The 20,467-nt window shown below is 38.3% G+C and overlaps 1 protein-coding gene across 1 annotated transcript in view; it reads right to left on the reverse strand.

Annotated features, from left to right (window-relative positions):
- Nucleotides 1-456: 456 nt before the first annotated feature.
- Nucleotides 457-20,467, reverse strand: part of BMPR2 (bone morphogenetic protein receptor, type II (serine/threonine kinase)) — a gene marked incomplete at its 5' end in the record, with an annotated part of 49,199 nt that continues 29,188 nt past the window's right edge. Inside the window, 9 exons of the mRNA XM_009694744.1 lie at nt 457-707; nt 2,471-3,750; nt 4,839-5,011; nt 8,684-8,820; nt 9,775-9,922; nt 11,708-11,868; nt 13,489-13,603; nt 17,620-17,850; nt 19,885-19,981. Of these exons, the coding sequence (XP_009693046.1) occupies nt 457-707; nt 2,471-3,750; nt 4,839-5,011; nt 8,684-8,820; nt 9,775-9,922; nt 11,708-11,868; nt 13,489-13,603; nt 17,620-17,850; nt 19,885-19,981 (2,593 nt within the window). The remainder of the gene's footprint in view (nt 708-2,470; nt 3,751-4,838; nt 5,012-8,683; nt 8,821-9,774; nt 9,923-11,707; nt 11,869-13,488; nt 13,604-17,619; nt 17,851-19,884; nt 19,982-20,467) is intronic.

The raw sequence follows: 20,467 nt of genomic DNA on the forward strand, positions 1-20,467 counted from the left end.
GTAACATAGAAATATACAGACTAGCTTGTGCACAGAAATCAAAACATGGTTACAAGACACCACTGCAGTCAAACCTGTCTATTAATCTGCTTATGATCTTAGTGACCTTAAGAAACTGGTCCAAACTGATTATCAGCAATACTTTTTTTTGTTACTTTTTTTTAAAAAAATATTTTGAGACCACATTTTTGATACACATATATATATTCCGTGGTCAAAACAGACAGACTTAACTTTAGCGATACTAAATAAAAGTGCAAAAACATTCAAAAAATAAAACAAAATAAAAAAATATGGAAGCATAAGCTAAAAATTTTCTGCATAGCTGAAATCTATTTAAAGCGAGTCCTTGGTAGGGGTTGCTGACAGGAGGAGAAAGCAGTTTTTTAAAATGTCTTCTGCATGTTTGTTTCAAATAATGCAAAAACAAGGTCATTTGTCGGCTTTTAAAGTATTTCACAGGCAGTTCACTCCTGCGTCCTTAGATACCATTGTGGTGGCAGTGCCTCCTTCTGCAAGGTAAACAGCAGTGCTGGATTTGGAGTGGACTGCCCGGTCACTGCCATTATTGTTGACCTCGCAGTGCAGCGGTTCGGTGGAGATGACCCACGTTGAAGGACGCCACCGCTTAAGTGAGTATGGAGTTTTCACACGTTTCTTGATCTTTTCTCCTGAGCCCGATTTGCCATCCTGTGAGGAGTCACCTACTGAAGACACAAAAGAAAAAAACAAAACAAAACAAAACAACAAACAAAAAACAAAAACAGAGTAGAAAATAGTGTTACAAGGAAGGTAAGATCAGACTGGAGAGTCCAGCGTTGCTACTCATGCAAAACAGAACAAAAGAACAAAATCTTATCACACAAAAGCAACTGTGTGGCAGAGACATGACAGGTATATCAGCTACAGTAGCTGCCACTAAAACAAGGGGTCAGATTCTGTTCTGTCAGAAATTACTTCAGTGAAGTAATTTGTGTTACCTTGAATGCACATTGGCATCAAACAGCAGAATCAGCATTTGACATTTGAGGGGCTTTTGCAATCATAGTATCTTACATTACCTGCAATGGGAGGTACAAAAAAATGTCGCTACTACAGGACGGCAAAGGCTAAACTTTAAATAGCATAAGTAAATCATAGGTCCCCTAATCCTACTTCACCTGGCAAAGCATTTCACCTGAAGACAAAATGGTCCACTCTCTGTTAAGATCCTAAGTCAGCATTTGGGATGTTGGGTTGCAAAACTGGCAAAACCAACATTAATCATAACAAAATTTCAGCAGCAGAAATCTGATTGTTAAAAAAATCTTTTACTTTATATAACCTTCAAGCTCTTTCTTTTAACTTAACCTTCAATTAAAGAAAGTTACTGCAATAGTCTTTTTTCTTTACCTCAATAAGGTTTCAACTCAATTCAACATGTTAGGACAAAAATTAAGGTTTCCTACTTAAAAGGAAGGCTTAAAGACTCCACTGCTGAATATTCAACTACATTTCTTGAAAGATCTGTTCTGGTTTGTTTCTAAACCTTTTCTTTCCATGCCTGGCACCCTAGATTATTTCACCAGTATCACAGCATCTGTCTAAACACAGAGGTTTGCAAGCACCTTTCAAAGACTACAGTGCATTCTGGAAATATATTCTCTTAAAAATGCACACTAGGAGGCCTTTCCAACAGCTCCAACAGGCCCAAAGTCAAACTCAGAGGATGTACCTAATTTAACTGTAACTACATGATTACATTCTTGCTGTAAAAAGGAGAGCCCCACTGTAACCTCTTAGATCTTTGGCCATAAAACTCTTAAGGCAGTTAATTTTGAAGGAGTCTATTAAAATCAATTCCCTCTTTAACTACTTTGATTAATTTTTAATATGTACATGGTAAACTGACAAAGGATTGCTATAATTGTTGGAGCTCAGATAGCAGAGTAAAGAATGCCCGACCCTCTGTCTAGGCTGGGCTAATACAGTAAAATCAGTTGCTTTAAAAGTAACAAAACATATAAGTAGTTATTATAACAAATTATTTTAATCAATGCATCTTAGAGTCAGCTACTCTTAAGAGAATGAGGAAAAGTAAGGAAAAGAAGGTATAATGTGCCCCTGAGGGAACAAATAGGAAGCTTTTTCAATATGCTTTGCAGCTGCTAAGGTAGGAGCCTTGCAAGGAATAATGAAAGTTAGAAATTACTCCCCTCCTAGAGTCAGAGTAGACAGGGTATAAAGGGACAGATTTATTCCACGTATGTGGAAGGAAGATAGCGACCTAACATGTGCTGGAGTTGACTGAGACAGGACTTTATCAAGAAGATTGAAATTGTACTGATAGAAATTAAATTCATATGGGATTTAGTAAGCATGCTTTGAGGAGGGACAGGAGAGACAGAAGCATTTTCTATTCAAGCAGATATACATAGTCATTAAGTAAAAAAAGCATCTGGGAAACTGTTCAAGTCCTGCAGGAACTTACGCTGCATACTACTGCTATCCAAACTATTTGTGGCTGACAGATCCAGCGAATTAGGCCTCTGTGCTCTTCTAGCCTGGGTCTGCCCAGGATTTCTCACTACATTCTGGATACTGACTGTAGCTGTGTCTTGCACTGGACACGGATTACTGTTGTTGTTATTGGCATTTGTTCGGCCATTATCCAGTGGTCGCTCTCTCCTGTCTACTAGGCGGTCCAGAACACCTTCATCATGGCCAACCTGCTGCTCCCGCCTCAACAAGGGTTCATGCTCATCAGGGCTTGAATTAATATTCAGCCGACTATCCTCTCCACCGAACTGGTTCTGAAGCATTTCCTGGGCCCTCTGCGCTACCGAACTGGTTGTCTGGCCAGACGGCACTGTGCCATTGGCATATTGGGTTGTGCCAGCATGAGAGTTTATGCTGTGGCTTCTCCCAGCCACTCCATTCATGGTAACTGTCACAACATGAGGTTCTGCAGCATTGATAGTGTTCATCTTGGCAACACCTGTTTCCACTTGCTTCAAGTTTGATTTGTGCTTGCCACCAAATTTTAACCGTGGCTCCTTTGTTGAATTTTTGGTGTTTAGGGGGAGGCTAGTAGGCCTCTTCGGAAGGTTCTGTTGCTTGGGTAGAGGATAGACCTGAGCAGATGGGACATCCGGAATCAAACATGCTTGACCATTGCCAGCTTGTGTGAAGTCCTGTTGTCCTGTCACCTCTACTGCAAGTTTTATCAGCGGATAAAGCAAGCTGGAACTAGTGCTGCTGAGTGGATCTGGCCCACTGAACTGCTTAAGTGAATGTTCCATCAGATTCTCATCAGAGCTTTCTTTCAGGTTCTTATCCACTTCTTTTGGGTCCAATTTATTTGTCTCCAAGTCCTCCTCTGTTAGCTGCAGACAAACAGGGGTGGGCCCACCTGGCTGCATGACATTTGTAGTATGTAAGTTTGTTTCATCCGAGTAAGGCATTTCAGATATGGTGGTCATACCAGTGCTAGGAGTGAGGCCAGTTGTATTGGTCGTGGTAGTATTAGTGGACAAACTGGTGACACTTGTCTCAGGACTAGGGATGCGAGCTTGCGCTTGTTGTCGCTCATAGTTGATGGAGTTTCTATTCTTTTCCCCTGAAGTCAATGGTGTAGTGGACATTGAATGCTCAGAAGAAATGTTCTTCACTATGCTGTCAGTGTGGTGGATTGAATCTTCAATGTAGGAAGAAGAAGAGTAATCTGGATATGGCCTTATCTTTGATACACGCCTATGATGCGACAGATTCCTTTAAAAAAAAATAAGTAATATTAAGATTATATATGTAAAAAATCACCTCATATTATAAAGCCTCTCATTTACGAAAGTTGAATGTCTTTCTGTTTCTTTTCATGCATAAACTAAGGACAGATACAGCACAAACTCAGATCTTTCAGTAACTTCCTTGAAAAATCCTGGGTAGCAGAAAATTTGGTTTACTAGCACAGCAACTTTGTCACGGATGTTATTCATACAACTAAGTTGGATAACAGTATTTTTCTTCTATTTGTCCAACATGCTGTTCGTCCAGTTCACTGCTAAGGTACTGCTCTAGTTGCAGAGAAGTGATGCTGAAGGAGGGCAACAAGAATTCGACACACAAGATGGAGAAAGTGATGCTGGGAAAAAGTCACAAGGTCCTAAACCATGAAAAATCTACTATTTTAACAATTTAGTTATTCTATGATTTGAACTTAATTTTTTTCATGACAATAAACACTGCCATACACAGCAACATTACACTTCTCTCAAATCCAGATCTCTAGTGTGTACTATTAAGCACTAATGTCACTTCTGCAAATTCTCACTCCCTCTGGATCATATGTAAGCAGAGAATGTGCAGCACTTCTCTCCCTGTGGTGAGAATAATGATGATTTAAATGATGGCCCTGCAGTTCTTTAACTGAAAAGCTACAGGTTTGAGATTTCCTCAACTCATATTGCCTGCAAATTCAGTTTTTAGCAGAACACTTCAAACACAAATTTTATGCATCATTTAGCAAGAGTCTTTACAGACAATTCATGGTGACTTTGTATCTTTGCAAGTCTGTTTAGACAGTTTGCCTAAGTTCAGTTTAAAAGGTCCCTCTGTGAGAAGTACAGTAGTTTACATAAAAGGTGCCTGAATTCTGGGGATACATGGGAGATCTTAAAAACACAAGCAATCGGGATCATGTCATACAATACCCATATGCAGACTAGCTCACGTAGCACACACCCACTTCACGGGTGCAGAAATGTTAAGCTAGCAGCATGCTCTAGTTTCCTTCCTGAAGGGAGCTCAGCATTGCATTGGGCATTTGCTGCTGACTAAAACCAAATGTTTTCTCTTCTTACCGCTCATTTTGCATGGCAGTTGACATAGGGTTGACTGTTGGACTAACTGATTTATTTCTCTCCCAAATCATCATGAGTTCTGCCATCCTCTCCTCAGCACACTGCGCTGTCAGTCGAGCCTCAGCATCTTGATCCCAACAGTCTTCAATTGTTTCTTTAAGTGACCTCACAGCCTGCCAAGAGACAAACAAACCCCCTTTATCTTAAATTTTCCCTTTATATTGTGCTTCTAATTTACTGTTTTATGACAGCATTCTGTAGCATGAAAATAGTCACAAGCTGGTGAGAGAGAGAAACAGAAGAGACGCAATTTCGTTCAAACCTAGTTTGCCCTAATAACAGCAATATGCAGGACTAATATTACCATACCTCACACACACACCAACTGGGAAGACGATTACTTCAGAAAAGCTACATTCACCAATGTCCATACAATATTCAGCCACCCTGCCTGATGTATGCATGCTCAGCTCACTCTCCCTGCCTTATGAAAGCTGTGTATTAAGGACTGACGATACTTTGGAAATGCTGTCATTGTTGTCCTCACAATTCAGCTAACGGTCCCTGCCTTGCTTTCCTGCACTGTATGCAAATAACACAGCCTTGCTCATTTCATTATGCTTTTCTTCCTCTGTTCACTACTATAACATCCAAATGCCTCATAAATACCAGTGAATTTGTCTGTGCTACGGGAGGAGATTATTGCTGTCCTCGTTTTACAGATGGAGAAACAGAAACAGACACACTTTCCTGGGATCACACTGTGGGGTGAATGGTGCAGTCAGGATTAGAGCTCAAGACCTACAAAATCTGCTGCCATGTGGTCAGAGACCTGGAGAGGAGACAACTGAAATTACGAGCACTGAACACTTCTGCTTCCACTGCATCCGGAATACAAAAAACAGGCAGACATGCATTGGCCCCTGCTGCCTATCTATGGCCCGTGGATAGGATACGGTTTGCCAGAACATCTCGCATCTACAGCCCACTTTAACCTCTCCAGTGCCAATGACTGCGCACAGTCCCAGCTGGGCCTTAGGGCATTCAGTGGGTCCTGCTGACTGCTGCTGTGCCAGGACTGCCTTGTTCACTTCTGGCAGTGAAAGCCAGGACTAGCTCTGCACGCTAGCCAACAGCTCCTCGCCCACAGAGTGAGCTCCTGGCATCGCCTGCATCTGGCAAGTCACTGCTGCTTAGCGATGCAGCTATGGCTGCACAGGTGGGGATGAGCTCCCACACAAGCAAACCTTTGATCTCCCTTCCCATAGTAGATCGAAGAGGGGCTAAGCAACTACACCCCTCTTAGTTGAGGGACATGAGTCTAAAAGCACCCTCAGGGACAATGACAGAACAGTGTACTGGATCTGTTTTCTCTCCCAGAATAAAAAACCTTCATTCAGCTTTTAGGCCTTGATTTAGTCACAATTTAGACATATCTAAGCCAGTGGACACCCTAATGTCCTGTCTTGCCCCTTTGTAAGACTCTCCCCTACCGGTTTCATCAGCAGTGTTTAATTTAATATTGTCTGTCTTCTAGCAGATCCTTTCCTTTTGGTGTTTTAAGGATCATGAAAGGAGCACAGTGATGACTGTATAGATAGTTAATAAAACTGAAGTTCTAGAGCTTCACATTTACCACAGTAATGTGTTTTCTATTAATTTCACGTTCAAAGAGATCTACACTAAAATGCATTATTTAGAAGTTCTAGCACTCATAAAAAAAATAGAAGGGACAGGAAATCTGCATTATTCTATTATTCTATTAATATCCTTCAGTACTGACCTTTGAAGTCAAGCTTGGGCCCTGCTTTGGCTTTGGCAAATGAGACAAGAATGCTGCTAACACCTCAACTCAGTTTATAGCCCTTGAATGACTTTATGGACATCATCTGCTCAGATTGTTGATCTATACTGTGAAAAACAATACTGCTAGTCAAGGTCTGTATCATAACACATATGTTCAAGAAGCAGACTGAGACTGCATAGGTAATCATAAATCCGGGATTCCACATCTTTTGAGTGCCTTAATTATGTGACCTAAAAAATAAATCGTTGCTTTTTATTCGTATTTCTCAAATAAAAAGGGCAAATACATTTCTCTAATAGATGAAGTTGCACGAAGGTGTTATAACCCAACAAGTCAGTATAGCTTTAAATAATGGAAAAAAGTCTTTTATGCTATGCATTAGATACAGGAGGTCAGGACCTGGGTCCAGAGTGAGGTTATCTGGACCTTAGCTTTCCGCACTACCTCCCCTAGAGTGCTCATTCAGCTGTTGTCCTAGACTGCCATAGGGTGGAATAGGTTGGTTGACACCCATGACAGAACTACAGATTGTTTATTTATTCTTCTTTTCTCTTAAAGCAATGGTGTAGGTCCATCTTTAGAACTGGACTTATCACCATTATTATTATTTTGAATTTTTGCACAAAAATGAGTAACAACACAAAGAATCTGTTAGGCAGTTTAAATATGGAGATCGTCTAATAATGCTAGAGCCTATCAGCTTGTTAGAACATAATTAACATTTAAAATGGTAGTCTGTAAAACAAAACAAACCTTCTTGAACTGTTTTAGTTGTAACTGTCTTCAAAAACAGCTGTCAAGCTTGGTTCTTCCAACACTGCATTTGCCAACATGGCTATAGTAAAAACAGTTGCTGCTTGATTTCCTATATAGACCATGGATTATTTTGCTTCTCCCCCCGAAAAAAACTAGCTGGCCAAAACTGTGTAATAGAAGAACCTCTCTATGAAGCTCTCAACTCAGTTACAACATGTTCTACAAGTGTGTTAATACTGGAGGCCATGCTTCTCTGTGAAAATGGTTTCATACATATTTACAAGTACTGGCACAGATGAGGCCTTAGGCTCCCCATTATCTGCACAGTAGCTACATACTTATCAACTAGCTAAGTCTTTGAAGATTGAAGGGCATAATTTCAGTGAGGGAATAACTAGAAGTATCTTTTTAAATAAGAGTCAAATATGTCATTTTCATACTCACAATCAAGCTATTTTAGCTTAAACAAGTTACCACGTATCAGGTGGAACCCAATAACTGTTTGCATTTCATTTTGCTTGTAATAAAAGACAAACAACCCCCCCCAAACTAAGGGGATTTGCATTACCTCACTTTCACTGCAGATGAAAGCAAGCACACAGACTCTTACCAGAGTTCAGCTGACTTGCCGTAACTTGTTGGCCTGCAGCAACAGGCAAGGTTCTAAGCCATAGCTATACTAATTCAAAGCAACAAACAACATTGTTATGTTTATAGTCTTGAAAATAAAAATCGCAGATCAAATGAAGCCATATAAAATTTCTAATGCAGTTATGATGAAATGATTGCTAGAAGCTGTAGCCTCTGCAAATTCTGAGGACTATATAACTTCAGAGAAAGTTTATTACAATGTTTACAGATTTTAGTTTTGGAAGAGTATATTTACATTTTTGCCAACTATTTTAGAGTGTTATTAGTTTATAAGACGTCAAAAGGCAGAAAATGCCTTTATGTTTCTCATCCAGCATACAGAGAACATATAGGCACTTCATGCATAATACTACAGATACTGTCTAAAAATTAATATAACAAGTTATCTTCTGTGTATCACACTTCAGCATCTGATAATAATCACAGTATTTGCCTTAAAAGAAATCTAGCTTTCATGTCAATGGCTTTTTAAAAACTGAATTCAATATTTAAGAAGTCCAGACAGAAGCAGCTCCCAATCCTTTAATACTAACAAAAACGAAAAAAAAAAGAACGTATTCAAAAATTGCATTTAAGAAGTACACCCTATAGTTGGTTAAATGATTGTTTCTTTGAAAATATTCTATCTCACCAGGCTGTTCTCCTTCCATGCTTCTGGAAATTTTGGTCTTTGCTTCTCTCTAGACACCAAGACTTGCATATCTTCAAAAGTGGGATGGTTTCCAACTTCTGTCTGGAAAGCCATCTGGTACTCTGGCACAGATTCCCCTGTTGCCACAAGAAAGAAAGAAAAAAGTCACAGACTAAAAGGCAGAGCAAGGGCTTTCAGGTGATGAAAGGCAGCATCAAAGTTGCTGTCAATTGAGATGTTCTCCACTTCCCCCCAAAGTCTAACTTCACAAAAAAAGATGAATTAACTGCAAATGAACTAAGTGTTGTTCAGCAACCTCTCAAAGGATAGCATCTTCAAACTTTGCTGGTTGAGTGGCACATTCAGAATGTCTTGGAGCCTGAGGATTACACCTAATTTCTGTGAAACGTTGCTGACTGAATACATCCATGTACTTCATTTGGGAGAAAGCCCAGTGAGATTACCATTCTCTGCACACAAAGTGCAGCTGTTTGACGCAGAGAGAATGCTGCATGTCAGATTAACTCTATATGCTATGTCTTGGGAAGAAGATGGTAGTTGTGACACAATCTCACGCGTTAAATTTTAAAAGTCTACTTCTTGTTTTATGTTACAATTATGGAGGACTTCCCTCAATTTTCCATGTCACTAGCATAAGTAAAAGTACAACTGACTAAAGGCTACATTAAATCACAGCACTTTCCCATCCATTCTTTCATGAGGGAATTCTGAAAGACACATCAAGCACTTCTATCAGTTCTAAGAAGTGGAAGTACTGCCTTTGCCATCAGCAACTCTCAATGTTTGTAAACTCTGGGCAATAATAATAGCAATCCGCAAATTGCACTTACCATGAAGCCTGCAAACTGCTTAAACAGGTAATTTAAAGTCTTTCAGCATGAACCATGCTCCACACTCAAATACACTGTATTGACCATAATCATCTTGAACGCTAGATGGCACCGACTTAATGGCAAAAACAATTGAGAAAATTATTTCCCCTCTTCCCTTTAAAAAGCTATGGCTAGGGAGTAGCTTTGGTTGCTGGTACCACTTTCTGCTATTATGTTTTTTCCAGTTCTTCTAGTTACCTGGGAAGAGGTCTGTACATCTCATAAATATCTCCCAGTAGATGAGGCCTAGTGCATACATATCTACTTGTTTCAAAGCAGATTCACAATCCCTCAAGTTCACTGCTCCTTCAAGCACTTCTGGGGCCATATAGCGGATCGTACCAACCTGGAAAAACATAAAATCAAAGCTTCAAATCAGGAAGATATTTCCAAATTCAATTTATTATGGAGATTTTTTTTTTTTTAATACCCTACTTTGTCTGATATTTTCTACAGTTAAGGAAAATGCAGTTCTTTTCTAATCAATATCCTCAGCTTCTAGACTCTTACCAGGAGCCTAGTCATAACAAAACCCTTCCCCTACTTCCTAACTTTTTTGTATGTACCAAAACAAAATAATTTTGTCCCTTACTCAATGTTCTCATATGCAACAGGATATAGCAGAAATGTTTCTTTTTCCTGAAATTACTCTGTTAAACACCAAGGTATGTATCACAATGGAAGAGGATGCTGCTGAACAAGGAACTTGTTCTCTTTATTCCTGGACTGTCAGCAAGGCTCTTGCCTACATTTTCCATGGTCAAACGTTATTAACAGCCTTGGAAGATATCTATTAATTTCCACTACGACATATGTTAGATTAGAGTAACTGCTCATCAGTACTTGTAGGACAGTATTTTGTCACAGGACTATTCCATATCCTTGCATTTTAAACAGTGATCTCCCTGTTTCTTTCTTCAGTAACAGGAAATCTACAAAGAAGACCGGGGCACTAGTTATTACTAATGTAATGTAGCACTTCCTTTCTAAGGGAAGGTGATTAGCACTGCGAAACACACCCTTTGAATGAGATGTAAAGGTTTTCTGTAAAAGCACAAAGACAACAAATATACTGAATCATTAGGGACTTTCACTCTTTATTTAAAATAGTCTCACTGTATTTCAGTAGTCTATATTCAGGTGTCAGTGTATTTATGCTTATACAAAAAGAAACCACAACAAAAAAATAGTCTCTGAATCACAGCATCATAAAAAAAAATAGCTTAAGAAATCAGTTTCTTCTTTCTGCCCAGAATCCATCCTAACCCACTCCTAGCAGATGTTTTCCCAATCTGTTCCTTAAATTCATAAAATGATGCAAATTCTATATAGCCTTCCTCAGCAGTCCATTCCAGACCTCGGCTACCTTCTACAGATTAGAAAGGTTTCTTCCTAACTAACCCAAATTTTCCCTCCTACAATGTAATCCCATTACCTCTTGTCCTATCCACACTGAATGCAAACAGTTTATTCCTTTCTCTTTGTTGCAGCTGTTTACATATTTGAAGATCTGTCTCTGTCTTTACTTCCCTAAACAACCCTCATTCTTTCATCTTTTCCCACAAGGTACTCTTTCAAGCATCCCTTGTTGTTTTGTCCCTGTTCTTTCTCAGTTGGTCCATGTCTTTCTACATGCACTTACTCTCCCAGATATATCCATCTGAAGTCTAGAAAATTGCAGATGACACACAGAGAAATGGTTGTTGGATGTACAACGCGGTATGTCACCATTTTGGAAAAATTAACACCAAAACCACTAAAGAATGCTTGGTCTTCAGTTAATACTTGCAATGCAAGACTAAAGGGACCTGTACCACATCATCATGAACAACTTGGCAACTAAACTTACCTTGCATCTCCTCATGTCTCACACAGAAAATTTCAGTCTCCAGGGCTGCCAGTCTATCACCTTTCAAAATGCTAGGTTTGTTTTTGAGTGCTTTGAGAATGAAATCAGTTTCTTCCTATCAAGGTTTCAGCCACTTCTCACCCATATTGCAGCAATTCCCCCTTACAGGAACTGTACCACCTTAACATACACCTTGTAACAACAGAAACAACTATTTCTCAGTGTTACTTCCATACTAATTTGTCTTCCTCTACACACTGGTTTATCTTCATTTGTACTTACCTCACTAATGGCTGCGTTATCTTCCTCACCTGGGCGTACCAGTCTGTTTCCAGTTAACTTCATGGAGAGTCCAAAATCGCTAATTACACATGTTCCATCATTCTTTACCAGTACATTGCGGCTGTTCAAGTCACGATGGGATATTGCAGGTTTGTAATGGTCTAGTTGGACATATGGAAGTGCTTGTTACTATTTGAGCAGTTCTACCATTTGGCAAAATGAGAGAACCTCATTATGTCTGCTCAGCTATTATAAACAGAAAATCAACTTATCTTTTAGAAAGCTAACATTTTTGCTTCTTTATAACGAGCTCCACAGTATTCTATCTATAGAAAACTGACCAGCATTCAGAGTTTCACTGTATCTATACAATATATTAGGCTACTGCTATACACAGTTTTAGCGTTTGCCAATAAGCTTCTTCCCAAGGGATATTTCAGCTGATTTTGGCAGGGGAGACACTGTGTACTTAAGCACAGACCTGCTGCCACAGTCCTGACAGCCATTCCAAATGCGCTCTCTCATATCCACACTCCTGTGTCAAATACGGCACCAACTATTTACGTTATGATTGGAATTGGCACCTATTCAGAAGATATGTAGACAATATTATTCCAGAGTCTGAATATGTTCATCTTACAAGGGATCTGATCTTTTCCAAAGAATAATCTCAGTTGTTCCTAGTTATATGCAATTTATTTTGTTAGTAAAGCAGCCAGTGCTACAGAAACAGTTTTACTGTAGGATTTATTCTACTCTGTGAGTTCCTTCCCAGCATTCATAGACCAGCCCATGGCTGTCTCTTCTTTATGACGGAAGGTTTACACATTTTCTGGCTGCTAATGGACACACCTGTCTGCACATTTTGAAACGATGAAGTTAGGATGATAGCTGCAGTTTCAATGGCACACAGGAATATTGATTTAGGTATTTTCAGCCTTGCACTTTTAACAGCATCTTCAATTATCATTCTTTGCTAGAGTTGATGCTTAACATTTGAGATACATAGTCTGGAATTTTAATCCAAACATTAGCACCTTAACGTAGAATTAATGATACCATCCTTTTATTTACTGCCAAAAAGCTAATGCTTCAGTGCCAGGCCATATTCTACAGTCTGATACATCACAGATCTCAGAATACCTGCTTTATAATCATGATACTTCAGCTGCAGAAATGCTGACTGAAGCACACAAGCAGAGATATAAAGATATAAATCAATATGTTGTCATATCTGGTGCTCTAATAAAACACTAAAAGTCCAGCAGTATCATTTGTACACAGTAAAGACTGGGCCCACATCCTTAGACAAAAACCAAAGAGATATGATGAATAAAACTACAGTGGAGTTAGAAGATTTAATTATTTCTCTTTGTGTATACAGTTCGCACACAAACTAAAAATTGCTTTGGTGATTTCTGTCTGAACTACAAAAACAAACAGAACACCCCATCTGTTTGCTCTCAGCTAGACAGACATCCAGTGCTTCAGGTCTTCAGTAATCTGTTGCCATGATACAGCAGCACTGCACAACTCTGCCTCCTCTTGCCTTTCTCTGGGGCTCTGCTGGCACTTACTCCATGTTTTCATACAAGCGTCACAGAGCCCACAATACGGGATTGTTCAGAAGAAAGAATGTATCAGAAGTTCTGAATAATCTCTATTTGTATTCATAATTTCCTACTCACCGTACTGTCACAGAGAAAAAAGAAAGGCAGGAATCTACTACCTGATAGAAATAAGAGTATCTTGAACATCTTGGCATCCCTTCCTGGCCTTACCTCCTCGAGGTAGCTCCGTGTGCAGGTACGCCAAGCCCCTAGTTATGGAGTGTGCCAAGCGACAAGAGCTTACCCAGTCACTTGTGTGAAGACTCAAATATTTGCACAAAGAACCCTAAAAAAAAAAATAAAATATTGGATTAAAATAATTGACCAGTTGAATAACTCAAAATCTTTAGGAGAGTCAGTTTTATCCATTGCTCCTCAAAGGTGTAATCCTGCAACAGCTTCTATGTTTACCCAGATGTTCTAAAACACAAGACTGGACCAAAGTTTCATCCATTTCTAGTGCTGCCATTTGGTTTATCTAAAGAAGTGGAACAGAAAATTTATCACAAAATAACAGGGATTTCCTTTAGGAATAATGATATTAATTAAGAAACAAAAGCAAAGTATGCACTTGATTTAGGAGAAGAAGAAAGGTAACTGCAGACATAACAGCCTGGTTACTAAATAATGGTCTTTAAACCATTAGCACTTACAGAAGAATACTCAACATCTCTCACTGGCATCTCCCCTGCTATAATCTATTTATGTATCAGAACAAAAAACCCCAAAGGCAATTCAGAATAGGGGCGAGTCCACATCCACTGAAGAAACAGGACAAAAAGAAGTTCCTGTTTTCTTGAAAGAAGAGTTAAATGTGAAAAATAGGGGATTTTTTAGTAATTTGAGGTGGAATTTCCAAGAAAACCAGAAGGAAGGGTGTCAATGATGATACTGAGATATTCTAGAAACTGAGACTGCCATCTGAAACAAAAGCCAGATCCTGCAAACTATGACACCCTTGAGCACTTTTTACGTATATAGTCCCCAATGACAATATACTCAGATTAAACAAACTAAATCCCCATATATGAAGAATAAATCATCCAGTTGTCTCTGCAGACATATTACAATATATTTATGATTACGAACTACCCTGGTTTTGCCTATGTAAATCTGTAATCTTAAAGATGTAGCAATGTCTAACATTTTATCATAGCCATAACTAAAACCACTTTATTGCAAATTCAGTTATGTAACATTTGGTTCAAAAAAATCTAGTATGAGCCATTTGAGTCCATTTGGAGTGGACATTCAGGTATGTAACACATGCACAGTTCAGTTGGAGGTACACGGATATCAGAATTTAAAGTGACCGAAGCATTAGACTTTTTTTTAATCCAATACTAAAACTAAAACCAAGTTCTTGACACTCCTTAATAGAATTACAGTAGTATTACAGTTTTTCAGGCTTAGCCTGTGCAGAACAAGCAACCCATAAATAGATAACTTCCTCGGTGAAAACACAGACCAAATGTCACTCATACAGGTTTACACACAAGTATTTTTTTTCATTGTCCAAAATGCTGTTACATGAACTTCAAATAGATTTTGGTAATTTAAAAAAAAAAAAAAAAAAAAGCTGAGAATCCACCTAGAAATGAGTTGAAGAATTTTACTTTTTTTTTTCTTATTGTTTAAAGTTTTTTAAGAAATACAAACACTCTTATTGACCTCCAACTGTCAGCAACTTGGGTGCGCTAACGGATTTTCTTGGCTTAGTGGGTTGAGATTCCAGCCCATTCTAATGGAGGCCACAGGACTGTTGTCATGCTGTGACTGGAAAACACTCACTGTATAAAGATCTCAACCCAACTTCAAGATCTTTCTGCTGCAGAGCTTGCTGGCTACCAGGTATTTTTTAAGCTAGCTGAGGGCTGTGATTTTATGCTTTTAGTGAAGTTCAATATAAATGCCAACCGGGAAAAGTTTTAGTCAAGATTTAGAGAGATATATATTTGTAATTAAGATTATTCCTGTCAGAGTCGCAAGTCACATGTTATCAATGTGGGACATGTGTTCTGATTAAAACTTTTGATAAAATTAATGTCCTTGTTTTAACAATCATAAGATTCTATATGCATTTTACAACAATTTTTCTATTGTTCTAAAAAGACATGAATGTCTCACTACTGGGGGGACAACTCTGTGGCTACTATGTATTTCCTACTATGTCATCCCTTTCAACTTACTCACTGCTTATTCCCCTGCCACACCCCAGAGTACCATCAGAACCGCATGTTGGTTGATAAATACACATATCTTTTCTTTTATTACTTGCTCACCTACTTTCTTAGGTCTGAAGGCATGTTTAGGTAATAACACAATTTGGGTCAAACCTATCTGTCTTGCTTTCACTCAGGCAACACCAAGAACAATTTTCCAGGTGAAAACATTCTGGTTTATGTGTTCCTATTTCCAAGAAGGCAAGTATTTTGATGGAGAATGATGTTTTGGATGGGCAGTATTTCACCTTCACATCTTGTATGGGTTACTGTTTACTGAAATACGATTTATGGCTACAGTTTGAACGGTGCAATTCCCTTTTAGTAGGGCTGCCACAGCAGGCTTCCTTCCCTGCTGTTAGCTCCACATACAGCAGAACATCTGCTCACTGCATTAAGGATCACACTGTGCATTAATTACACCTGCTGTGCACTTCTTCCAATGACTTCCAAACCACCAGTGAATTGATTTTAGACTAGTCTTGCTGTTCTTAATACCATATTGAGAAAGAATCTGATAATATGATGTCATAAGTCTCATTTGTGTATTTAATCAGATTGTTAACAGATCGTGTTTATATAAGCAACAAGACACAATTTTCAATCAAATTACATTTCAGCTGAAAATCCTTTCATTCAAGAAAACAGCAAAACCAGATCACTTTTTAAGACAGTTACGCTATGCCCTCCCAGGAGCAGAATAATCGCTTGACTTCACTTAACTAAATTAGTTGAAAATAAGCCTACTCTGCCAGAGCAGGACAGAGCTGACAGTGCTTTGGCACTGTCCATCTGGTATGGGCATGACTGAGCTTTTTCTGTGGTCGTTTCTAGTCTCTGCAATCTCTTCTTAGATGCCCATCTCTTATAAACTGACATGATCAAGTGTGTTTTCACTTAAAAGTTTCCATTAAGATATTCTTTGTATATTTGTAAAGTGCTATGTTGCCTTAAATTTGCATATATATTTAGATATTTATATACAAATATGCATTTAACTTTCAACACAAGCATATATGTAGAGCCTACAACACCCTAAGACAGGCTGTCGTTACTGCTATTTATTACTGTTCTGTTTCTTTTTGCTACTTGAATAAGCAGCTTCTGTCCTACTGTCCCCATAACAAATCAGGCTTCAGCCATCACCTTTACACACTGGAGGAAACACAATATGAGTTCGCTTACTTGAGACCAAAATGCTCATTACAAAAATTATTTAACTGACAAATTAAAGTTCTTTCCCATACACAAGCAAAAAAAACCCCAAGATAAATTGTGAAATGTAATTTTTTGCATTTTCATATATATAATCCCCATATACATTTTATGATTATTCATGAAAGCAATTCACATTTATGCTGTGTATTTTTAAAACATTTTTGTTTCTATGCGTGTGTACACACACACGCACAGAGCATGAGGAACTCAAATCAATGAATTTGAGAGTTGTAAGCAGTCAGTTAGCTAAGAACATTCGAAGATATGGTTCTGGAAAGTAAGGCTGCCTTCTTAAGGCTTGTTCTACATCATCAATATATGGTACAGCAAAATAAATACAGTGTGCCACAGAAAGCTTTAAAGAAGATAACAGGATAAAAAGCCAACATGATTTATAGTACCACAAACTAGTTTGACAACAATATTGGATCTATTACGTTTCATTGTAAAAAACCCCACCATTTACAGCTACTGAGTGCGGTCATAACTATCATCAGAGATACAATGTCTTAATACTAAGAAGTTTTAAATTTATTAAATTATTTTAAAGTATAAACAAGTCTTCAAATTCTGTCCTTGAATATTGCACAGCTGAGTAAAGAAACCTGCACCATAACCAAGAGCAAATACTACAGCTAAGAATTTGTAAGGCTATATTTGCTAGCACTAACTGGGAAATCTCAAAGGGTATTACAGTAAACCATACTAAGGTTCATTAAAATTGCAATTCATATGGATTATTTTTACATTGCTGTGCAAAACGAAGCAATGAAAAACACAGGCAAATACTAAAGTACATCCTTTTTATGTGGCTATTCTCAGGAATCTAAACCGATCCAATTGATTTCTTTGAAGCACTTACATTGGGGTAATATTCCATCACCAATAAATACTCCATACGGCCATCTGCAGTGAATCTCTCATCCCCCACAATGAAGCGGGCGATGTTGTCATGTTCCATCAGTGGAATCCTATAAATGTTCCTCTCATTGACAAAGTTCTGACGATTAGCAAAAGAAAATACTTTCACAGCAACTGGACGTTCATCTAGGGAGCCTTTATACACCGCTCCATATCGTCCCCGGCCAATCAACTACAAAAAAATGTAAATAATTAGTTCACTAAATAATAAATGAAGACAAAATCCAAGTTTTCATTCTACAAAAATTGCATGCCAACTGTTATACTGACTTACACTGCAAAAAAATAGTGAATATAGTGAATATTTTGTATCGAAAACTAGAATTAGAATGCCGTCATAAAAGCTATTTTGGAGCCGGAAACCTCAGCACAGGCCAACTTAGATCTTACTACATTGATCTATAGTCTGATCCAGTAAATAAATCATAAATAACCTATTCAGCAGTTTTATATACAGAATCAATAAAATCCATGTGTTTTGTGCTGCTAATTATTAAACTTTTGCTTACTAAACATTTATAGCTTTTATGTGATCAATTTTAATTAACTGCAGAGATCACAGACATTAAGCTAAACATTTTAGGTTTAGGGTAGGCTTTATAAGATGTACCTTTTAGGTTAGTAATAACAATATATGCATTTGTAGTGCAAAATAGATACCAAAACAGGTAAACAGGTTTTAACAGAAAGGAATAATTAATTCCTTACTACCTGTGAATCTTTATTCTAGTCCCCGCTATGTTAGACAGTCTTCACAGAACAGCTTTGCCCATCCCCATAGCAACTGAAGAAAGATGCAATCTCTGCTCTAAACCAAAATGTAGGAACACCTTCATGAAGAGTCCTAGTTTCTAAAACTCAAAAAATTCTAACTACACAAGAATTTAAGCAACTATTTAATGAAAATAATTTTCAGGAAGACCTAGACATGAAACTGTAAGGATTTCATGGACCAGTATCTTTTTACTTTTCACTTACAAATGGAGGAGGAATGGAAAGCAGAAGGGATTACAAAAGTAATGTTTCTAAAGATGATACAACTGTCTAACAGGAAAGTTTTCAACAATAAAGTATCCTTTAACAGACAGACTTTCCATTTCTCAGTCCTTCCATGTCAGTGCATTGCAAAGCAGCAGTGAGTCACTTCAAGGTACAAACCCAGAATGTATTCTACGCACAGAGATGTGGAAAGGCAAGCACAGGTTAATGCAATTTGTTCTGCAACACCCTATGACTGGGGGTGAGGAGTCAGATCCTTAGGATTTAAGAAAGAGGACAGAAGTCCCCATAGCAGATTTCTCCACTAACAAAGTCGCTGCTCTTTCCAAGACTGCATATCAGTATGAGTAATTTCACCTAGGGTTTTGCACACTTCTACAATATAGATCCTTATACTCTTGTAAACTCTGCTTCAAGTACTTTTTTGTGGGCAGAAGGCACCCAAGCTTCTCTGCTGATTAGTCTGCTGTCACCATTAGCCCAGACCACACTGCATGTCTGCAGCCTGCAACTCTAGGTGAGGTTTCTAATGGGCAAAAAGAAGAACAGTACCACTCTCTGAATCTCTCTGTCATTCTACTGATTTATTTCTGGCTAAAGGCTTTTAAAAATTCCTTAAGTTCTATCAAGCATATCAACTGAAAGGATAACATTTTTGCAGTTTTCTGGTGATACATCTATACCAAGCTGAGTAGAAAGTTCTGGTTGGCCTCTAGTTGCCATGGAGATAGAGTACCCCACAGTGAAGAATGACTATACATAAATGCACCACTACTGAAATATACTGCCCTATCTGCAGTAAATTTTATATTCCAATGCTGTTACTAAAGCATTTCAAATTACTATGGTAGGATACTGTACTTAAAGCAATCAGCGGCAAGCAAAAAGATGGATCTTTTGGTGTCATGCTGAAATACAGCACATTCCAATTTCTGCCATTACCTCCCAGTGTTTAGTATTTTCTTCTCAAGGTAGAACATGTTCTAGCTAATACCAACAATATTACTAACAAAACTAGGCAAAACATGACTGCGGTAAACCTTTTTTTCTCTTTTCTCTTTTAATTTCTTCTTTAAACTGTGGTTTAGAAGAAAATGTTACAGGACCACTGATACGCTTATTTCTGTAACTATACTGTGGAGGTGATATGACCGTAAGTGTTACATTGAATGAAACTGAAGATTAAGAAACCGAGTTGAACATTTACCTCCAACAACTTTAGATTATCCAGGTCCAATGAGGGCTCTGATGCTGCTGCCTCCATCATGTTCATACTGTGCAAACCTTGTTTACGGTCTCCTGTGGAAGGGGATGGGGAGGGAATTGGACAGTTTCCTGGTTTTGCCACGCTACAAGCAAAACCAATACAACTTACCTGGGACTTGGCAGAAACACATATTGTAGGCAAGGACATAACAAGTAAAAAGGAATACTCTAAAATCTTCTCAGAGTCAGTAAAATCAGCGGTGAAGGTGCTGATAGCTACAAACTTAAGGCTAGCTACTACACAACTATTTTGACAACTGAATGTCACTGGCAATAACTATAAAGCATGTTCACAACCTCACTTCAGTTGTGTTTAGCAGAGGATTTGTTGAAGAAAAATGGGTCCCAAAATGCCAGCTTGGAGAAATCATAAATCTCTCTAGACTGTTATGAAAAGGATATCACCATGAAGTGTCAGAGAGGAGAAAGGGGAGCATTATGTAAACATATAATAGGGACTGGGGAGAACAGAAGACATAAGCATAACTTTGAGAAATAGCCAAAAGAACAATTGGCAGGGGGGG

The sequence above is a fragment of the Cariama cristata genome, unplaced genomic scaffold (assembly GCF_000690535.1).
Source record: "Cariama cristata isolate BGI_N322 unplaced genomic scaffold, ASM69053v1 scaffold19632, whole genome shotgun sequence".
NCBI lineage: Eukaryota > Metazoa > Chordata > Aves > Cariamiformes > Cariamidae > Cariama > Cariama cristata.